Source organism: Podospora bellae-mahoneyi, chromosome 2, assembly GCF_035222275.1.
Source record: "Podospora bellae-mahoneyi strain CBS 112042 chromosome 2, whole genome shotgun sequence".
Lineage (NCBI taxonomy): Eukaryota > Fungi > Ascomycota > Sordariomycetes > Sordariales > Podosporaceae > Podospora > Podospora bellae-mahoneyi.
The window spans coordinates 1612547-1633522 of NC_085881.1; the positions used below are offsets into that span (position 1 = coordinate 1612547).

General features: G+C 54.0%; 7 protein-coding genes across 7 annotated transcripts; 1 reads left to right on the forward strand and 6 right to left on the reverse strand.

The window, feature by feature from the left end:
- Positions 1 to 193: 193 nt before the first annotated feature.
- Positions 194 to 2618, reverse strand: QC761_203510 (uncharacterized protein; the record flags this gene model as incomplete). Its single annotated transcript, XM_062876082.1, has 3 exons — positions 194 to 1797; positions 1861 to 1960; positions 2340 to 2618. 3 exons carry the CDS (start codon positions 2616 to 2618, stop codon positions 194 to 196), a joined length of 1983 nt encoding a protein of 660 aa, XP_062734643.1.
- Positions 2619 to 3177: 559 nt separating this feature from the next.
- Positions 3178 to 6032, forward strand: QC761_203520 (uncharacterized protein). The gene is made up of 2 exons (XM_062876083.1): positions 3178 to 5554; positions 5622 to 6032. Exons 1-2 carry the CDS (start codon positions 5059 to 5061, stop codon positions 5948 to 5950), a joined length of 825 nt encoding a protein of 274 aa, XP_062734644.1. The 5' UTR covers positions 3178 to 5058; the 3' UTR covers positions 5951 to 6032.
- Positions 6033 to 6057: 25 nt separating this feature from the next.
- On the reverse strand, positions 6058 to 7306 carry QC761_203530 (uncharacterized protein). Its single transcript, XM_062876084.1, has 3 exons — positions 7124 to 7306; positions 6916 to 7067; positions 6058 to 6867 (listed from the first exon to the last, which is right to left on the reverse strand). The coding sequence occupies exons 1-3, from the start codon at positions 7124 to 7126 to the stop codon at positions 6486 to 6488; spliced, it is 537 nt and encodes a 178-aa protein (XP_062734645.1). The 5' UTR covers positions 7127 to 7306; the 3' UTR covers positions 6058 to 6485.
- Positions 7307 to 7524: 218 nt separating this feature from the next.
- On the reverse strand, positions 7525 to 9183 carry GLO2_1 (Cytoplasmic glyoxalase II). The gene is made up of 7 exons (XM_062876085.1): positions 9015 to 9183; positions 8913 to 8952; positions 8731 to 8809; positions 8604 to 8675; positions 8200 to 8545; positions 8013 to 8147; positions 7525 to 7965 (listed from the first exon to the last, which is right to left on the reverse strand). Exons 1-7 carry the CDS (start codon positions 9087 to 9089, stop codon positions 7852 to 7854), a joined length of 861 nt encoding a protein of 286 aa, XP_062734646.1. The 5' UTR covers positions 9090 to 9183; the 3' UTR covers positions 7525 to 7851.
- A 133-nt stretch (positions 9184 to 9316) lies between these two features.
- GLO2_2 (Cytoplasmic glyoxalase II) lies at positions 9317 to 10675 on the reverse strand (the record flags this gene model as incomplete). Its single annotated transcript, XM_062876086.1, has 1 exon — positions 9317 to 10675. The coding sequence occupies one exon, from the start codon at positions 10673 to 10675 to the stop codon at positions 9317 to 9319; it is 1359 nt and encodes a 452-aa protein (XP_062734647.1).
- A 40-nt stretch (positions 10676 to 10715) lies between these two features.
- Positions 10716 to 12700, reverse strand: LYS9 (saccharopine dehydrogenase (NADP+, L-glutamate-forming)). The gene is made up of 3 exons (XM_062876087.1): positions 12387 to 12700; positions 12164 to 12246; positions 10716 to 12088 (listed from the first exon to the last, which is right to left on the reverse strand). The coding sequence occupies exons 1-3, from the start codon at positions 12398 to 12400 to the stop codon at positions 10839 to 10841; spliced, it is 1347 nt and encodes a 448-aa protein (XP_062734648.1). The 5' UTR covers positions 12401 to 12700; the 3' UTR covers positions 10716 to 10838.
- Positions 12701 to 13184: 484 nt separating this feature from the next.
- Positions 13185 to 14318, reverse strand: QC761_203560 (uncharacterized protein; the record flags this gene model as incomplete). The annotated part of the gene is made up of 1 exon (XM_062876088.1): positions 13185 to 14318. One exon carries the CDS (start codon positions 14316 to 14318, stop codon positions 13185 to 13187), a length of 1134 nt encoding a protein of 377 aa, XP_062734649.1.
- Positions 14319 to 20976: the final 6658 nt, after the last annotated feature.

The following is a 20976-nucleotide window of genomic DNA, read 5'->3' on the forward strand; positions in this document are numbered from 1 at the left end:
GATGACGACGTTTCTTGTTGAACGGATCGGTGATGTCTTGTAGTGAAGAAAAGAGATCCATCTGTGTATGTGATGCCGGCTGTACGTTTCAACTGACAAATGTAGACGCTTGTATGCCTGATGTAATGTATGGGTTTTGTACAGCGTGGTGCTCTATCATACACCCCGGCGATGTCGTGTTTAAACATGGTCTTTAGAGGTCATGAAGGGCCATGTCGAGCTCATCAACCAGAAACACCCTACTTGACCGCAGCTTGCTCGCTCGCACATCAGCCTCCCCAACGCTCTTGACGCGGGGCCGCTTGGCGATCTTGAAGGTCATAGGCCTAGCAGACCTTTCCGAGCTTGACGAAGCCGGCAGGTCGGGAGCACTCTGGTAGGGAGCAGGGGAACTCCTCTTGTTGGCCCACTTGATCCGCGTGGTCTTCTTCGAAGTGGCAGACCAGGTCGAGTCGAGCGAAGTGTTGGAGCAAGACGAGGACGAGCGAGCAATCTCGAGGTTGCTGCTGGAAGTGCTTCCCGAGGGCGAAGGCACGCCGCTGCTCTCGGGACTGACCGACCTCTCCTGCGCTACCTCGAAAGCCTTCTCTAGGGCTTCGGGGGAGAGCTTCCGGTTGATGACCTTGATACGTGGCATCCGGTTTGGTGTCGTTGAGCGACTGGCAGAGTCGACAGGGGTGGTCGGGCGAAAATTGGTCACCTTGATTTTGGTGATCTTGGTGGGTGAGGCCGAACGTTTGACAGAGCCAGTTGGAGGGTTGCCACGTGAGTTGACAACCTTGATCTTGGTGATTCGGGAAGGCGTCGCAGAAGCGACAGCCGGAGGAGATGGTGAACGCGAGCGAGGGTTCACGAGAACAATGACCTTTGGCGGCGAAGGTTCAGTGGGAGTCCCTGACCGGGAGCTTTCCGGGGTCGACCAACCCTCGGGAATCTTGATCTTGATGACCCGGATGCTTGTCAAACTCGCCACACTCGGCGACCGCTCCTGAGTTGGCATCTTAAACTCAAGGTCCGCTAGGGCGTCGCTAGAAGAGCCATCGGGATTCTGGCGAGCATGCTCCGCCAACATCTCCTTGTACTGGCGAGCGAGGTTGGTGAGCGGCGCGGTGTATTGAATGCGGATCTTGTTGGGCTGGAAATGCTCGTCCGAGACGGTGTCCATTCTGCGCTTACGCTTAACACGGAGGCTCGCCGTGGTGGAGGTCGAGGCATCCGTCTCGTCACCGCTGCCGTAGGGGTCCTGGGAGTCGGAAACAACAGTGCAGCTCTCAGCACCGCCAGCCTTGCCGGCACTGCGGCCGTCTTCGATCTCTTCCCCGGGAAGCTTGAACGGGCGACCACCGGGCAAAATAACACGCCGACCATGACGGCGGGCTTGTGTCTCTGTGAGCTCAGTGGGGACTTCCAGCTCCGAAGTCGGCTTCTCGGTGATCTCTACATTGTCACCAACTGGATCAGACTCTGGGTTGCTGGCAAGTCTAGTCTCGAGATCAAGATCGACGCGAGCAAGCTGGCCCAGGAACTCAGGAAGCTTCTCCAAAAGGCCGGATTGGCAAAGCATGGCGGCGTCGACTCGCTTGCTGGCTTCAGCATCACCATCAGACGATCGACAAGAGCGCATCTCAAGAGCTTCGTTGATCAGCTCGTCGGAAGCCAGTAGGGGCTCGGTGAATTCTGGGAACGGCTCAGAGGGGATGGCCTGCCTCTCCCAACGGCGAAACTCGCGAGCATCTCCCGACTCTGGCTCGGGCGTGGCGGTCTGGGCTGGTGTTTGTTGTTCCAGCCGGGTGTGTGCTAAGGTTGCGAGTTAGTCAATAGGTTTCGGCCACAAGTTGGGGAGAGAGGGTGGTAACGAACCTTGGGTGTTCATGTTGAACAGGTTGGGGTACTGCTTGAGAAGAGCAGTTGGTCTCTTGAAGGCGTAGTTGTAGCCTTTGTAGTATCTATCCGCCCAGTTCTTTGCCTTGGAAGTCAACAATTTGATCTCGTCACGATCGGTTGTGTTGAAGTATTTGAGGGCGACATTGACGCCCTCGCGCAGGTGAACCTGCTCGCCTCGACGCGAACGGGGAAGTTGTCCAGCAACGCCGGCATGCCCACGAGGTAACTCGCCCGCACGCGAAGATACTGCGGTCGCCATTTCAAGCAAGCCGCGAGGAAACGAAAAGAAAATCGTGAGCGAAGGAAGAGATGGTGGGTGGGTGGTCGTGAGTGAACCAAGGAAGACTGATGAATCCGAAAAGTTGCTTGATATGGTCTTGCTTGGTTCCAAAAACGAAAGATGGTTGGGAAGAAAAGAAACTCGACTGAGCAGAGAAAAGGCTTCTGATTCATACCTGGTCGGGACTTGTATGTTCTGAAGCCTGCTGTTGTTCTGACCCTTGAGTGGTGTTCCAAAGCAGATGGGGCTGATTGCGATGAAAACAGCCAATTGGTACCCGATGCCAGCTGTCAGGGTGGGAGTGAGATGGAATTGGGGCTTCTCTCATGAATGGTTGTGTGGAAGCAAGTGGGAAGTATTGTGGAGGAGTGCGAGCAAGTCGTCCAAGTGGGAACTGTGGGAGCAAAATGTCGTGCAGGTGATGGCTGTCGTGGCTGTCTGGGATGGATCTCATCGACCCAGCTATCAGCACAAGGCGGGCGAGATCAGCCAATGGCCTTGGACGTCCGAGGGAACAATTGGACAATGACCAGTCTGAATAACGCAACAAACAAAGAGTGGCCTTCAGTTGACAGAACTAGCAAGAGAAGAGCCCGTTGAGTGCAGCGGTTCGGCCCAGAGTTTCCACTGTTTGAAAGAAAGGAGGCTTGGAGAAAAAAAAACACCGGCTGAACCCTAAAACGCCAACCACTTTGACACTGCTTCTGATATCGGAAAAGGAATTGAATGGGCAGATGATCTCTTCCATTGCATGAAGTGAGCGAGCGTGTAAGTGTGTAGTTCCCGTCGTGATGCCCCACACGTCGAATGACAGTGACAATGACACACCCTGCCCTGCCCTGCCTTGGTCTGCCATGGGACAGGCCCCGCATATGCTATGAAATTCACATGGGGGATCCGGTGTGTGAGTTTGCTCAGAATGGCAATGTCTTTCTGTTCGATGTCGAATCGAGGCCCAACCGATGCCCCGTGTTGGTGGGAACTGACACGGAATACCAGGCCGTTGGGTGGCTCGAAAACCCGGAAAATGCAGGTTGCGGGCTGCCTGACCCGGACCAGATCAGCCCAAGATCTTTTTGCTTTGTCTCTCGGTATATACAGAGACAACCAGTACGTTATGAGATGGCCAACCACGTAGCAGGCCTCGCTGCTGACCATGAATGGCCGTCGAATTCGACCCAGCGAGACGCAGAGGACCTGCCAAGACCACCATGCCACTGCCCCGCTACGATGCGAGCAGCCTCATCTCTGCCCCGCCATTCGCACATGTCTCTGCTCACTTTTTTTTATATGCGTCTGTTGTCCACAGGCTGCAGACCATTGTTCTTACGTGGACGCGCAGATGGCTTCTTATTCTTCTCCTTGTTTAGTCCGCCCGTTGCAGCAGTCACTGGCCTACTCATTACTCACTTACAGCAAGATCAGCAACGGCTCAGCCTCCGAAGCGCCCAAGACAGCGGAACAGCGGACAGCGGGTGGAGCGGGCACCAAAACCGCCCAGAACCAGCCCCACTGTCAGATGTTCCCGCCCCTGTTGAAACAAACAGCGTGTTGTTTCAGCTTGTGGGAACCGCTGACAGATTTCGTCATTGCGCTTCTCTCGACTATAATCATCACCAGTGACTCAGTTGATGACTTTGTCTCCTGGATTGTCTGCAGAAGTTTAGTCTGATGATGACTGGAGATACCCACAGGTCCGGTAGGCACTCATCGATGAGATGAACGGCGCTCAGAGTTACTTAGCGTGATGCTTGCCTTAAAACGCCGAGATCCGCTCACACAAAGGCCCGGGTATCTCGATGACCACCTAACCACACCATCATGGCCGTCTTTCGGTGAGGTTCGGGAGATCCTCCCTTCTTACCGCCCAGCCAAGAAGCCATCAATAATTCCCCGACTCTTGCATGGAAACAATCGACCAGACCTTCAGCCATCGACCAAGCTATATCCCACGTTCGAAGACGTCTGGTCCCATACAGGATATATCCCGTATATCCTGTATCAAGCTGGCCTGGCTCTCGTGATTGGTCTGCCCATTGATCTCCAGATCCACTTGGCTGTTTCGAGCCGCTCAACAAGGGACCCTCGTGCTTCGGGACGGTCTTCCACATGGCTTCCTTTGAAGGTCGATTCCGAACATCGCCCATTGTTTTCTGTCTCCAGAACTCTCTTGTCTTGATGCCTCAGTGATATCCGTTTTTTGCCTACCACTCGTCTATTTGTTAACGGCTATCGCCACTGGAAACTGGCAGCAGCGGGTAAGCACCTCTAGCTGCATCCCCACATCTGCCACAACCACTTCAGCTGAGTGGGTGGTGGTCTATTGTCGCACACACCTCTTTGATTCTCCTTGGCCGGCCCCAACCCCTCGTTTCGACCCTTCACCCCGACCGACAAGGACTCAACGTTCCATCGGGGTCGTCAACCGTTACCCCTGACCAGCAACCCGGCTCCCGAATCTGATCTTGGTGATCTTTCTTGGACGGGGAAAGCAAAACTGCCATCCCATTTTACCGCCTCTTGAATCCCCAAGCTTTTACCAGGCGGGGTGGTGATCTTCCTTGAAACGACAGACCCGGTCCCCTTGACCTCTGCCCCTTTCGCCGCAGCCTCGCAGGAAGATCCGGCCAGCTGTCGAAGCTTTCTTTATTTACATACCCTTCTCCTGCTTCTTTCTTCGTTTTTGCTTTCCCTTCTCGCTACCACCCGCAGCAGCAAGCAATCCCCAACGCTGCCCGCCGAAGGAGACAGCTTCGCCTCTTACGAGTCCACTTGCTGAGCCGCACAGTATCGGTCTACAGCTCGACCAGCACTGAGCCCCACGGTGCCAGTCCCAGCTCGACCTCCAACCTCACCTTACCATACCTACCAACTCCCCCATCTCAACCATCACAATGTCCCAACCCCCCAACCCCCGCCCAGGCCTAGGCCTCTTCACCCGAGGCCTCTCCTCCCTCTCCCAATCAACCACAGACCCTAACTCGCCCTCCGTCACCACCCCCGCCGAGCAACGCGATGACGCCAAACGAAACTTCCTCAAAGCCATGCGTCCCCTCCCCACCCAGCACTACTGGAACGTCTGGTTCGACCGCCCCCCAACCTCCACCAACCCAGGGGAGGAGTACCACTCCAACCTGGAACAACTCGGCACAACCATCGAGTCGGTCCAGGACTTTTGGCGCTACGCAAACAACACCCCCGTCGACCAGATCCGGATGAAAGAGTCCATTTACCTGTTCAAGGTGGGGTTCAAGCCGATCTGGGAAGACAGGAGAAACATCCTGGGAGGGTCGTGGACGTTCAGAGTGCCAAAGGGGAACGGGCCGGATGTTTGGACGAGGGTGCAGTTGTTGGCTGTAGGGGAGAAGTTGCAGAGTGTGCTTGAGGAGGGTAAGCTCCCATTTCCTTCCCAACAATTCCATACAACATGTGCTGATGTGGATGAAACAAAATATAGGTGACCAAATCTGCGGTGTCGGCCTCTCGGTCAGATTCAACTCCCATCTCATCTCCATCTGGCACAGAGACTCCTCCAAGAAAAAGTCCATCGACGCCATGCTGGAGTGCGTGCTCGAGGAGCTCCCTCCTGAGCTCACCCCCAAGCCGGACAACTACTTTTACAAGAAGCACTCTGATCATGCCGGGTTCAAAGTGCCGCCTGAGTTGCAGGCCGTGATTGATTCCCAGAAGGCGAGGGAGAAGGCCGCTGCTGAGAAGGCTGCTCAGGGGGTCCAGGCTGTGGCTGGGGAGGCGCCCGAGATTAGGGAGGTGCCGCCTTCTTCTTGAGGAATGGAATGGGTGACAAAGATGTTTAGTTTGGTCTAGTTTCGTGCATCTAGTGCGGCGTTTGGCATGGTTTCGATTACGTGAAGAAATAAAAAAATCCCGTGAAGGGTCGGTATTTTCCTCGTTTGAGAGGTGAATATGTACAGATAAAGCATTTGAAGTTATCTTCCGGTTTATCTCGCCAATATGGCTCTCCCCGGTACCAGCTTGTAGCTATGTGTAAGCTAGGCGTGTGACCCTCCCCAATCCCAATCCTCGGCACGGCTTTCATCAGCAGCATTCTTCGAGCTGTTGAGGTTTCTCGTTTTGCTCAGGGCCAACAGATGTCCCCAAGGTGCTGCTCCCTCCCCTCCTCGTATCTTCTTGGCTCGACCTTCCTTGCTTGCTCCCTGAAGAGCAGTTGCGTCTTCGTGGTCGGTCTCGCTTTTCATCAACATGCCCTCCAAAGCCTCTCTAATCCCAAGCCTCTCTCTCGGCCATCTCTGTCTTGAGCCTTTTTTCGTCTTATCTCCCATAACCAACCCTCCCCCAATCATCACCTCCAAACCCCCGCCCTCCTCATAACCCCCTCAAACTCCTCCTTCCTAACCCCCCTCCCCACCCCCGCACCCCCATTCGCCTCAAGTATCATATCCCTCAACACCTCCTCGCTTACCTCCTCCTCCATCTTTAACAACTTGGCCACCTTTTTCAAACTCGCCAACGTAATCGCATTCGACCCTTTGCTCGCAAAAAGCCCGAACGCCTCGTCCACCTCGGCCATGTGTTCCTCTGAAGAGTGCGACTTGTTGTGTATCTTGAGCGCGCAGACGGCGAAGAAGTTGGGAAAAGTGGCGTAGCCGAGCTCTTCGTCTGGGTCGAGGATAGAGAGAAGGTCCGCTAGTTCCGAGGGGGAGGTCGGGGGGAGGCCGAGGGCACTATGCACGTCAGCAAGAAGGGATGGGATATGGAAAAAGGAAACATACATCAACGCCCTCCTAACATCATGAGTAGGAATAACCCCCTCCTTCCCCTCCCCCTCCATCGGCTCCGCAAACAGGCTGAACGCCTCTCTTATCTCTGCCTCTTCCTGAGGCGTGACGTTGTGCTCTTTTGCGAGGCGGGATTGTTTGGGTGGCTGTTCACACACCATCATCAGCACCTTTTCCAACAAAGAACAGGATATATCCGTACCATTTTTGACTTTTACTCCCCCCTTTCCCACCTGTTGTAACGATATTAAAGGCAGTAACAATCTCGGAAATCGCTTGCGACAAACCCGGGCCTTGTCGCGATCACTCGAGCTCGCTGGCAGCGATAGCTTAGTGGAGAACCACAATCGACAGGGGAGCGAACAAAGTGGGACCCAAAATCGCGGCTTCCTCGCCTGGTCACGTGCAGCATCGACTAAACCAAAAAAAAAAAAAAAAGAAGCGAACCATAAAAATCCGAGTTTCTTTGCAAGCAGAATTCTCTCCTCGACATCAACAGACTTCCCCAGCCAGCAGAATTCCAAACGCAATGCTGGCTTCTCTCGAATCCTCTCATGTCGTTTACTTCATACCGATATTCAATCACAGGATCGTCGAGAAAACGGTAGGTCTCTCATTTTCTTTTTTTTTATTACTACTCAACAAAACGCTTCAAAATTTGCTAGAGCTTGTCGTCTCCAACATATCCCAGGACGAATCAAGTGTGGACAGTGAAGCAATATTAAAACACAAAACATGCCATTCCCGTTGGAATCGTATGTCCTGGGGCTCCTGCGTCTCGTCTCTTGAAAGGCGGGGTGATTGGGGTCAAAGGAGACATTTATTTGCCTAGAAATCAATCATTTTGATTGCAACTAGAGTTTATGTGTTTGAGGCTCCCTACAAGCTATCAACTCCTGCTTGCCTGCTCGTGACTTGACTCTTGCCCACTCACTTGAAGTTATTCTTCATCTCCCTGAGCTTCGTCATGATAGCAATCGGGTCCGTCTCCCCAGTTGCCTTTTGGATGGCGGGGTCTTGCGGTCTCATGAAGACGTTGTGTTGCTGGGCATGTTAGCATCCTAATTCATGTCTGGGAAGAGAAAACACACCTTCTCATCCCCAATCGTAAACTTCCCCTGCGTCTCCTTGCAATCATCCGCAAACGCCTCCAGCGCCCTCACAGCCTCGCTCTGGAGAACCGACACCCCGAATTTAACGTTCGACTTGGTGTACTCATGTCCGGGCTGTCCCATCATTAGCACCCACCCCCAACACCACCCAGGAAGAGGCACTCACATAAACCCTAACATCATCCCCCACCCCCGCCAAAACCACATTCAACGCCTCATGCATCTCCTTCCCCGTCCCCTCAAAAAACCTCCCGCAACCCCCGATGAAAAGCGTGTCCCCCGTGAAAATCACTTTGTCCCCCGTCTCCTTGTCCTCCATCAAGTAACAGATGCTATCCTGGGTGTGACACGGCGTGTGCAAGGCCTTGACTTTGATGTTCTCCCCAATAGTAAAAGTCTCGTTATGGGCCGGGGTCTTGGTGACGTGGGCGCAGTCCCGGCCGCCGATAATAGGGAGTTTGGAGGGGAGCTTCGAGAGGAGGGCTTCGTTGCCTCCGGCGTGGTCACGGTGGCTATATGCTGGGGGTTAGTAGATGCCGGTGGAGTGTAAACAGGGAGATATGTACTGACTGGTGGGTATTGACGATAGCAGTGAGGTTAATCTCTTTGTTCGCGATAGCTTCTTCAAGGACGGGTAGGACTCTGCCTCTGTTGGTGGCTGTTCATGATAAAAAGGGAGGGAAGGGTAAAAACGTACTCCGGGGGATTGGCCGGGTCGATAATGACTGCGTCTTTGGACTTATCGTCTACCACCAAATAGGCGTAGTTGTCGCCCCCTTTATAACCACACTCATCATCAGTAATTGCCCCTCCCCTTTCCACCGTGCCCCCACCCCCAAAAAAAAAAAAACAAAACTCAACAAAGTTGAGGAGACATACACATAGGAATAGACCGGATATGCATCTTGCGGTATGTTGGCTATTCTCAACTCATCAGTAACCTCCTTCCCATCCCATCTCTCACCCGCTCGAGAAACTCACAGTGTTCACCACCGGGAAAAAGCTCTTCTTATGGCTCTGAAAAATAACACGCCTTGCTGCGTTGAAAGCGTTCATGAGTGTGATACACAAACCAAAAACACCGCTGAGTTTGCAGTGAACATATAGCAGTGAAAGTTGAGAGACTCAAAGTAAGAGGGGTACTTGACACTTCATGACGTTATCACCAATTCCCGCCTTCTAATTGGACCGATTACCAATCCATTGAGAAACACTGTCTATTTAGCAGCTTGCACGTGACCACCCTCTTCGTACTCATTTTCCCGGGGGGTATCAGTATCTATTTACACAACCCCGATGGGCTTGGGAACCCATTCCTTTTCGTCATACAACACCCAGCTTGGCGAAGACTGTTGCCGTTGTTGTTCTCTGGGCGGCTGCTGGATAGTTGTTGGCTCCGGTACAGCTTCCACCTCTGCCTCTGCCATCTTGACGTCCTCGGTGGTCCCGGGTACTGTTTCCCGCATCTGAGGTATGCTGTCTGATCCCTCAACCACCAACCCCTCCCCTTGTTCCTCCAACAACCTCGAAAGCGCCATCCCCCGCCTAACAACCTTCCCATCCGACGTCCCCCCAGCAACCTTTTCCACCACCATTTTCACCACCCCTCTCTCACACCCCCTGATCTGCTCCCAAAGTATATCCCGTCTAATCCTCTCCCCCACCGTGTCCCCCAGCTCCAAATACCTCTTCACCAGCCCCTCGACCTTTTCTTTCCCCCCTATATCCCCCTCCCCTTCCACCCCCTCCATCTTCATCTCCATCTCCATCTCCATCTCCATCTCCATCTCCATCTCCATCTCCTCTCCTTCCCCCCCTTCCAACCTCCCCCAATAGTACTGATAAATCCACCCCAACCCCTCCTCCACCCCCCTCCTCAACCTCCCCAACCCAGGCATACCCTCATGAACACCTGCATGCCTCAGCTCCACAAACTTCGCCGGCAACCCCACCCCCTTCGCAAGATCAAACATACTCTGCTTCCTAACCTTATCCTGACACCCATCCAGCAACCCAGTCACAAACCTCCCAAAAGCAGCCACATACGCCGCCCTCAACGTGCTAGTGTTCGTGTCCCCCGCCTGATCAGACAATATTACCGCCGTCAGAAGCGCAGTCGACTCCACCAAATGCGGGCACGAGCCGCGGTGCGTATAAAGCGCCACTCTGTCAACCGCTTCCTGCTTTTGCTGGGTGGCGATCTCGAGGGGGAGGGAAGGGGGGGGGTAGAATTGGGAGCGGAGGGAGAGGAGGGAGGAGCGGGACGGGTAGGGGGTGTGGATGTATTGCACCATTTTTGTTCCCTTCCCCTTTTGGTTGCTGGAAATACGGTGTGTGGAATGATACGAGCGATGTAAGCAAAGAAGGATGTAAACGTTGGTTGAGAGATGGGTGATGATGGAGAGTGGTAGAGGTGGTGGTGGTGAGTGAGACGTGAGATGTAAAGTCAAAAATTTGCTGGCATGGCGGAAAATTGTGAGCAAAAGCGACGACCCCAATGGGGAAATGAGGTCTAAGTCGGTGCACGACACCAATACTCTCGACGCATGAAATTTAACTGAGTGAAAACAAAAAGTTTCACTTCTTGTTGAACAGGTCATGTACTTCTCATTGCAGCAAATGCTTTCACTCACATCACGCATCTCATCTCATCACTCACCCACTCAGCTCAGCTCAGCTCAGCTCATGCATCATCAAATGAAATCATCATTCATCGTCCGTCTATAAACATTGCTACCACTTTTTTTCTGTTCCTTGTCTACCTGTATCTCATTTCCGGTTTTCACTTCTTTTTCAACCTCATGTCTAAGAAATAGTCTTCTCAACCATAGTAATCCCATACTTCACCTCCAACTCCCTCATCAACGGCTCGCAAATCTCCCAGCTCATCGGCGCCAACACCCCCTTCTGGCTAATCTTCCCCTCCAACACCTGCTTCACCGCCACCGCGCAGGGCACACCCACCGTCTTCGCCATCGCCGAGTACCCCCCAACAACGCCATACTCGCACAGCGTGCTCGTCCTCGTCTCCCTGCTCCCATCCGCATGCTCAATCTCAAACTTGTGCTGCAGCATCACCAGATCCCTCTCCTTCTCCTCATACTGCATCTTCTTCTCCAACGTCGCGCAAAGCGTATCCAACGGGTTGCCCTTGGGAGTGATAGCCTCATCAGAAAACAGCCCGATCCACTTCAACCCGCTCACAATCCTCTTCTTGTCCTCCTCACTCTCAAAGCTCGCCTTGGCAAGAATGGTCTTCTCCAAATCCTCAGCAGACGTAGACGGCGCCCCAATGACAGCCTGCGTGGCCTCCTTCCAAGAAACAGGCCTGCTCAGGATATCAAGCGGGGTCTCCTCCAAAAACCCAATGTCCACCAACACCTTGATGAACTGAGGGAACCCCTGGTACCTCAGCGTCCCTCTCACCACCGTCTGCGCCTCGGGAATGTTGTACCTCTCCTTGTAAATAGTGCTGTCCCTGTTGGGATAAGCCACAAACGCGAAACCCGGATAGATAAAATAGGGCTTGGCCGTCTTCATCAAATCCTTCCCCTGCACCTCCACCACCTCCCCGTCCTGCCACCACTTGCCCGTGTTCCTCAGCGCCAGCAGCACACCCCTCGACGACCAGGAGAACTTGTACCCCAACGGGTTATCACTGTCCTCCGGCGCAGGGAGACCACCGCAGTAGCTCAAGAAGCTCAAAATCTTGCCGCCGGCCTTGTGAACTTCATCAATAGTCTTGATGGCGTACAAATGATCAATGCCGGGATCGAGACCAATCTCGTTCATGACAGTGATACCCGCCGCCTTGGCCTCGGCGTCGAGCTCCATCATGGCGGGGGAGACATACGAGGTGGTGACGACATTCTTCTTGTTGCGGATGGCCGACTTGATGACGGTGGCGTGGAAGGTGTAAGGAATCAGGGAGATGACGAGGTCGTGCTTGGCGACTTCGGCGTCGAGGGCCGTGGGGTCCGAGACGTCGAGGGAGATGGGGGTGGCGTTGGGGACGCCCGAGGAGAGGGATTGGGCTGTGGCCAGAGTGCGGCAGGCTAAGGGGAGACGGAAAAGTTAGAGGTTTGGTTTGGTGGGGAAGTTGGATACGAGAGGAGACAGAAATAACATACCAACAGTCACGGGGATGCCGGCCTGGCTGAGGACGTCAAGAGTCGGGCGGGTGACAAACCCGGCGCCGAGCATGAGAACCTTGCTACATTGAGAGTTAGTATTATGGCTTCAAATGATTGGGTTTACCACATCGTGATGTTTTGGTCGGTTGGAAGGCTGGGTAGGGATCACGAGGTGGTTCACGGTGGGGCAAACACAAGATATCAATGGTGTTGAACTTACTGTTGAGAAGCCATCTTGATCTTTTCCGTGGTAGCTCTTGTGAGGTGTTCAGAGTTCTCCCCCAGTTGCTAAAACAAGACAAAAAGTTGAAGCTTGAGAAAACAAATCGGTTGACTCACTTGCCGTGTGTTACAACCTGCAGCTCTACCTTATCCACGGCGACTTGTTCCGATAACGGCCGCCCAAGGTTTTATCAATTCAACTGAGGGGTTGAGGGGCAAACTTTCTGGGGACAGCTTCTGGGGTTGTGGGGTAGCAAAAATGGGGTGGCTTGCCATTGGTTGCCGACTTGTGTTTTTTTCGCTGTTCGTGTTTCCCCTTACCCCCTGAATTTTAGCTCCGCAATAGCCAAAAGTTTGTAAGCAGCCATCATCATCACTTCGGGGGATCACATACGCATTACTTGGAACAATGGCCATTGCCGAATCAAACCTCTTAGTCCTTTCTTGAATTTGTCGGCAAAAAAAGCCCAAAAAAAAAGCCCCCCCCTAAGAAAAGAAAAAAAAAGCCTAATGATACAAAGTCGTGTACACTAGGTACCTTTTACAAATCTTGTGTGTATGCCCCCTTCCTGTTCTTGTCTTGCCTTCCTCCCAGGAGTCGTGAGACTCAATCCCGATATCTCCTCTTCATTGAGTGTAGATGTTCCTCCCATTGCCTTCCCTTGCTATGCACTTATACATTCCCGTTAAAGCCAAAACGCCGTGTAAATGCTACCCATATATGCTGTCCCAAAACCTTGCTTCGCTATGCAGTGATAAAATGTGAAAGGGAAGAAAGAAAAAAAGTACAACAATATTACTCGTCATCACCCTCGCCATCCTCCTCTTCCTCTTCGTCGTCGCTGGCAGGAGGCTCCCAGCTCTCCTCAAGCTTGAGGCCTAGGCCCTTGTTCTCATCGCCAGTGGGAGCAGGCCCACCAAGCAGAGAGAAGATGGTAGACCGGTGCACGTCCGGCTGAGCGTGGCTGGGAGGGTCATACAGACCCATGCCGTAAAGAATCTCGCCTTCCTCTTCATCCTCGTCCTCCTGAACCTGCACCGCCTGAGCAGAAACAAAGCTCTCCACCTTGGATGGCGTCGTCTCGAGACTCCCATAGTTGTTGAAGCTGAGCGGTGGAGGGCAGGCAAAGTCCTCTGGTGTGGGAGGAGCAGTGTGCCGTTGTACAGGCATCATCATGGCGTTGTTCTGAGTGGGACCGGCAGTAGGGTAAGCGTTCCAACCCATGGCTCCGGTCGTGACTGGTGGTGCGGGCTGGTACATGGGGGCCGGTTGCTGGGCCTGAACTTGAGGCGAGTAGACGGGCTGTTGGGAGCTGAAACTCGAATACGGAAGAGACAACGGCGAGAATCCTTCCGCGGGAGATGCGTAGCCCGAGTAGACCGCCGGTGTTGGTGGCAACTGGTGCATGGTCGCCAGCATCTCGGCCTCGCTGTAAGCTGGGTAGGGCGAGCAGAGCACCGAACTGGTTTGTGGTGGGTAAAACTGAGTCTGAGCCGAGTACTGGGGAGAAGGATGCCAGCTGACCGGCCTGGCCCGTCTGACCTCCTGTCCGTAGAAAGACTCGTTTGAAGCTTCGGGAACTGGGGTGGGAAGATAAGTCGGGTCGACGGCCTGTGGTTGTTGCTGAGGTGGGAATCGTCCGTGGAAACCTTCACCAATTAATGTCCTCCTCCTGGACTGCATCGATGATCGGGGGCTGTTGTTGGCACTCCCAGGCTTCGATACCCTCATCGCGTTGTTTGGCCGTTGAGCATATTGTGGTACGTGCTGAGAGTACCGTTTCGTGCTGCCAAGTTGCCTCGAGAGCTCGTTGAGCAGGGCCGAGTCAACTGGATAGTCGAGAGGTTGGGGCGCCTGAGGCACCTGGTGTTGAGAGAGCTGGTGAGGGAGAACACCTCCCATGTGGGCGTTGAGCATAGCGGGCACCATGTTGACTGGCTACCGGTAAGACATCAAGTGGTTGTGTTGTTGGTGTGTGGGTGTTGAGAGAGAAGACAAGTTATATCAGGCTGGTATGGTCTCGATATAAAAAGAGATCTGGTCTGGAATAGGGAGGAAGAAGAGAGATTGTGATGGGTGTCAAGTTCCTTTTGCAGAGTCAAAGTCTGACAAGGGAATCAACAAGAACAGGGAAGGGCACAAATAGCCCAGGTGTAAATCAAACCTAGTTTGGGAAAGACGAAGCTCCATGTTGGCGTGGAGAGGGAGATGAGAATAAGAATGAGAAGCCAAACCGGTGCCGCTTTGGCACGCTGTGTGTGCGAGACTGCGTGTCAACCGAGCTTGTCCATGACTTTGGCTCCGGTTGTCCCTCTCGCAGGCCTGCGTCATATGTACGCGCAGGGATTGTTTAGCCTACCCGACCCTTGGAGAGGGTCTGATGAAAGGGTTTCGGCCTCTTGTCTAGCTGCAAGCCGGAGGTGGTATGGAGACTCATGGGGGAGATGGGCAGATGGCCAGATGCAGATGTGGGCAGGAGCAGCCTTGGTTTGACTGAAAGTGAAGAGAGGTCCCGAGACAGGGTTGCAGGGGCAAAAGCCAAAACCTCATTCCTCGCCGTGGGCCGTGGGACGTGGGACATGGGGCCGTGGGTCGGGGCTGGTGGTAATGGTAATGATGGTGGTGGTGGTGGTGGTGGCATCCCTCGCGATCACCCTCATCCATAGCACATGGTGGTATTGCGTGTCTGTATTACGGTATCAAACTCCGTACCAAGTATCATTTGGGTTAGGATGGGCGGTCAAGCGGAGTAGCAAATAGCGTAACCTCTGGGCGGGAGGTACTTGGTGACAGGGCACAAGGGGTGACCCAGGAGTTGACGAGTGAAATGACGGCCCAGCGTCCCCGACAAGAGGAGAAGCGTGCGCGCCGCAGGTGGTCCAACAGGACGCCAGTGGACGCCTTTCCCTTCCCAGCGGCACCCACACCAGGGAGAAGGGGAGAAGTGAGCCAAGCAAAACACCCCAGCACCTGTGGGAAGGTAAACCGAACCCCGGCCTCCCCCCGTTCCTTTCAACAAAAGGCGGCTGAGCGAAAACAGGAACTGCAGAAACTGGCACACAACCGCCATCAAAGGCACGGCCTTGGCTTGGCCCTAGACCAGGGTGTATCCTCAAGTAAGAAAGTACACACCTTGACAAATTTGTGGTGACCTCTTCAAAGAGAGAAGGCAAAAGGTTTGGCTCGTCCGTGACCGAGCAAGCTTTGACGCGAGCAGCGGCCAAGATACGACAGTAGCGTCATTATCTGCTCTCTTCTCTTTTTTTTTTCGCTTTTTTTTTCCCACTCCGTAGAGAGGGGTTCCATTCTCGTGCCTGCAGTGGTGGACAGCAGGATCGAAAAAAAATAAAAAGGGGATGGAAGGCCAGGCCATTCGGTACCTTTTACCACATAAGTCTTGATATCATGCCCACCATACCTTTTTCGGCTTAAAAGCAACGAGTTCCTCAGACGCTGTGGAGTGCGGAGACACACACGGCGGCTTGACCCATGCACATGCCCGCCATCTGGCAACCAGGGGGCCATCCCTGCACCGCAAGAGAAGCGTGAGAAGAAGGCGGCTTGGAGGGAGCGCCGGGGCGGATTGCAGTGAGTGTTCCGAGACTCGGGCGGGCGCGGCGCTCTGTAGAGGAGGGGTGAGAGACCTCATCACAGATCAGCCAGGATCAGTTTGAGGTGTACGGTAGCGGTAGCGGTAGGGGGAGGGTGTACGCTGTGAACTGTCTGGATGTAGGGGCGTGAGACTCTAGGGCGGCGCGGCTCACTCGTCGAAACACTTTGCAGGCGCACGAGAAGGTGACCTTCTCTGATCAGCCTGGCCAGTGACCATCAGAGAGACACAGCACGGCGAAAAGAAACCTGTCTTCCGGTAGAGACTGTGATGATACAGATCAAGTCAGCTGTTGGGTGCCACAGACGCCCACTTCGAACAATGTACCCTGTACCCCGAATTGTGAGTCTTTTTACGGCTTGCTGCTGGGCTGTTTCTCGAATCGAAATCGGGTCGTTCGTGATGTTTCTTTGGTGACCAGTTTGCCCCACCGACGATGATAGCCTGGCATGGCTTCTGGACCACCGGAACGCCAGGGCTCGGGCTCTCGGCCAAAATGGAACATTCCCAAGGTTGGCCTGGCGCTGAGGCGCGTGGGCGCTGACCGGAAAGCTGTGGCTGGGGGGTTATCGTGCTGCTCCTGGTGGTGCTGGTTCGCGCTCTGTACTTGTCCGGCTGGCTGCTGACCTATGGATGCGGCGTTTTCAGCAGTCACTCTCCTCGAGCACTAGGGGGCCTTGGTACAGAGCAAGCATGACCATCGATCGTCGTGGTCATTTTCTCACCATGTCCCAGTGACGCGAGTATCAGTGATGAGTACGGATACACTACACACTCGGCAGTGTGCATTCCGTTTCGTCGGCTGCGCAGGAGAAGAAAGTCAGCAAGCCAAAAGCAACGAGCAGAAAAAAGAAAGACCTTGACAAGAATGGCCGGTCCGACCGCCGCGCTCCACAGAACCTCCACAGAACCATGCGACTGGGCGCCAGTGTTGCAGGCAAAATGCCTGTTGAAACGGGGCCATGGAGAACAGTTCCATGTGACGTTTGACCGACAGATGAGTGAAATTCATTGAAATTACCGTCTCAGTGAGGACAACATCATCCCACACCCTTCCGCGGATGCTGGTGAGTCCTTCCCACCTCAAGGCATTGGAAGCATTGGAGGGCAACGGAATTGGAACGCAAACGGCCGATGACCGGTTGGCCAGGGAGACTTTCGCAAAGAGGGGGGGTGCAAAAAATGAAACTTGGCGTTGCGTGGGTGGGCGTTGGGATGCAAATTTTGCTAAACGAGAGAGGTCAAGACCCCGATTTTCCACTTAATCCCATGCTCGGCCCAGCCTGGGAGGGGCTTGGCGTCTCGATATTGGCTTGATGGAGACACTCCTTTTCACACACCCTGTTGCCCAGTGCACACGACGTTGAAGTTCCCTCGACCAATCAGAGAACACAGTGTCAAGGCCCGTCCGTGCCATCTCAGATCCATCCTTTTGTGAGATCGCTTCCCCACAAGGTCCAACCTGAGAAAGTGAACTTTGCCCAGAGCCAGCACCACCGAGCAGATAGTGCAATGTCACGACACAACCCCGAAAAGCTGAGGTGGTCAGCAGATGGAGCTGCAATTTTCTGCCTACTTCCGGCTTCCGCACTCGTGTCTGGCTGACAGTCACAGTCACAGTCTCAGTCTCAGTCCCAGTCCCAGTCCCAGTCCCTCAATCTCTCCTCTTGGTTTCTTTTTCTCTCAAACAAAAAGTGTCATGCCGTCCACGTCTTCTCGAATCTCCAAGTACCTACCACCCCTTGATCCCCCGGTACGTACTTTGGTTACCCAAAACTTGATTCGCCGAATCGACAGCCGAGCGACGGAGCTAGGAGCGGCCCCAAGATCGAACGGGCAAGACACTATTTCCGTCTTTCTGGTCGTCTTATTGGCCGCCCGACTATTCGACATGGAACAACGCTGTAAGCGCAGAACTATACGGAGGTACCTCCTGCACACGTCTCAGCCTCCTCCTCTCTGCAGTTGGAAGAGGCCATTCCATCATTTCTGAAGTCTCCGCATGGACACGCAACAACATTTCGAGTCAGCATCAACCATACTCCGTACCATCCACTCACTAGGACAGTAGCCGAAAGAGAAAGGGAAAAAAGTCCCTCGGTCAGTCGATGGATCCTACCTACAGAGTACTACCTGCGGGAATCGCGGAGCCCTTCCTCAGCACTATTGTCTCTCCTGCGTAAGAGCAATATCCACCCTGCTGTTGCATTCACGATACCGAATTACACTACACTTGTATAGTGTGCCGATCTGCTGAACACCCTGACGAAGTTTGCACTCGCTCACTCGCTTGCTGACATGGAAAGTTTCTCCGTACCACTGCCACCACCCAAAACAGGGAGCCCCAGCTTCGTACCCGGTACGCAAGATTTGCACACTAGCACGCCCTAGCCACCAGTTCTCGGTACTTTCTGTCACCATTCACCGCTCAGGCCCTGATATTACGATAAATCTGGAAAGCAGCACCACATTTGCAGTCAAACACCGCACCGGCCCTGGCCCCGGCCGGCAGAAACCTCGATACAACAAGTTACACACTTCCACTTTGCAGCAGGCTGATGCAAGGCAGTAAGCCCAACTGGCAACCTGGTTTTGGATTTCTCCTTCCTATCAACGCCAATATGACTATCGGCCCCAAATCAGGAACGCTACCTACATGATCCGACCGGCCCCTTGTTGTGCCCCTCGTCTCGCCAGTCTTTTCTCAGAACGGAGTTCCCGTTCCCATGGCTACAACGTACATAGGGCGGTCGACCAGGGCCTTGTGGTGAAGCACGGGCCGCGCTGCAAGTCTCGCGCTGTCACCATCCGCATCCTCTCCAAAAAGCAAGGACCATCAGACGTTGGGGTGGCGTCTGCGGGAGCCCATCTTGATCCCTGCACCGGAGACAACATGGTTTGACGTCCTGCGATTGGGCCGTGGCCGATGGTCAAGAGCCATTTTGTGTGTGCATGCCGCCATCACAATGAAATCCCACAAGCCAGCCCCACGCTCCCTCACCGTCAACAGGAGCCTGTTTCGAGCCGCGAGTTTCCGTACAGGGTCGTTCAAATATTAATCAGACAAGCATCATCAGACCTGATCCGAGCACCGAACACAACGCCGAACAAACTTTCATATCGATGCAGCCCATATCACCCTCACCCGGGAGGTGCCCTACATGACTCGCCCAAGCAGCAGTTTTGTTTACCCCCTCTATGCTAAATTATTAGTGACCGAAAGCCACTCATCAGGCTGGCTGGCTTGTTTCAAGCCAGGTCAGCTTCTTCTAGCGGTATAGGCATGCTCAGCAGCAGACTCGTGGCCCTCATATAAACGACGATCTCCTGAGTGGGACATGCTCGCCCTTGGGGTCCCTCGGGTGCGAATGCGGCAAAACCAATCAAGGCCGATGGCCGTGGAGCCGTGGAAGCCATCGTTGCCAGACCATGGATGGCTCACCGTGACTCGGGGAGCTTACGCAGTACCAGATAGGAAACCAAACCCAGGCTTCGGCATGCCCATCGGGGGATCGATGGAACACAGTCGAAAAAGGGCCAAACGAGTACAGCTCTAGACATTTCTGTTTGAACCTCGCACCCTCGATACATGAGCCAACCCGCTTGTGGCCACCGATACAACTCCGGCTAAGACGAGACAGGAGAAGCTCTGCCAGGTATTAATTGCTACAGAAGGCCTTCTGGTGCCACCGACTGTGCATGCAATGCCGCTCGCAAATCTGTTTTTGCCGCCGCGCAACATCGTCTTGGGCTCGCATAATGCATCCCCGGCCCCATGTTATGACTGATGAGCAACTGTTCGGAGCAGCCTCCAGCTCCAACGGAGGGTGGTGTCAGAGAGCACGGAGTACTGCGTCGTCGTCGTACACCCGTTATTAACTTCTTCCACGCCCTACATAGTTTGCGGTATCACTGATACATGCATACATGGCCCTGGCTCTTCCCGCATGACGCATCTCTAGGTATGCATGTACCGTTCCAACCCAGGCCTTCCTAACAATGGATCCAACAAGTACGAATTGTTGGCCGACAGGGATGGTACAGGCTGGACTATCCAACTAAACCGAGCCTTGGGGGAGGGGGGCTCCATGGCTGTGTTTTTGTCACTTCCACCTCCCACGGCTGCAACAAGCCCTAGGTTGCAAGAGGACTTTTACCCCCCGTCCAGCATCTCATCGGCTTCGAAACAAGGGACAGCTCATTCAAACCTGCCGCCGCTTGTTGATCCTGCACGGTCGTCTCCCAAGACATCCAGACGAGTGGACGTCAGCCATCAGTCACAAGAATGCGCACGCACAAAGCGTACCACGGCAAAAACGCGCAGGACGGCGGCGGAGGCGCGTGTTGGGCTTGACTTGACCAAAAGCCTGCGAGCTTGTCCATGCGTCGTGTTGGTCTAGTCGGGGATGCAGCAAACGTCTCTCCATTCACCGAGGTTCGAAAATCGAAAAAGGGCGATCCGATAAAAGCGTCCCTCACAAGCCTGCAGCCGATATTTCTCCATTTGATCGCCTTGTCATCCACTCATCCACCCTCTTCTCTTCGCCGCCGCAGACGGAAACGCTTTGCCGGTTTGGATGGCTTTTGATGAACCGCTCACTTCTTGCTTTCGTTCGCTGGCAAGATCGTCCAGGGGGGACTTCTCCCACTTTGCTCGCACACTGCACTGCGCTGGCTGGCTGGCTCATTACTCCTGTCCTGCTCTGCTGGAGTGCGTGCATACAAGCTCCTACGGCACACGGAATTAGAGGGCAACGAGGGGCTGTTCTTGTATCATTTCGAAATGTGCTCCCGCTGTGAAATGGTGTATCTCATTAATCTGGCCGTGGCTGATCTGGGCAACAGTCGATTCACGTTGTTTTCACCTCAACAGGCTAAAGCTCGCACCCGCTTGGGGCAACACGAGAGGCAAGTGGTTGGCGGTCGGCGGATTGGAGGGCCAGCGGGAGTCTCTTGTCGCATTCATTTGCCCTCTTT

Bases quoted from the DNA above. Each gene is read 5' to 3' on its own strand.
- QC761_203520 (XM_062876083.1), top strand. From the start codon at position 5,059: ATGTCCCAACCCCCCAACCCCCGCCCAGGCCTAGGCCTCTTCACCCGA. The intron at 5,555-5,621 runs GTAAGCTCCCAT...AACAAAATATAG, and splicing joins GCAGAGTGTGCTTGAGGAGG to GTGACCAAATCTGCGGTGTC.
- QC761_203530 (XM_062876084.1), bottom strand. The intron at 6,868-6,915 runs GTATGTTTCCTT...TGACGTGCATAG, and splicing joins GATGTTAGGAGGGCGTTGAT to TGCCCTCGGCCTCCCCCCGA.
- GLO2_1 (XM_062876085.1), bottom strand. From the start codon at position 9,089: ATGAACGCTTTCAACGCAGCAAGGCGTGTTATTTTTCAGAGCCATAAG. The intron at 8,810-8,912 runs GTATGTCTCCTC...GTGGTTATAAAG, and splicing joins TATCCGGTCTATTCCTATGT to GGGGCGACAACTACGCCTAT. The intron at 8,546-8,603 runs GTCAGTACATAT...CCCAGCATATAG, and splicing joins GCTATCGTCAATACCCACCA to CCACCGTGACCACGCCGGAG.
- LYS9 (XM_062876087.1), bottom strand. The intron at 12,089-12,163 runs GTATGTTATTTC...GTCTCCCCTTAG, and splicing joins CGGCATCCCCGTGACTGTTG to CCTGCCGCACTCTGGCCACA.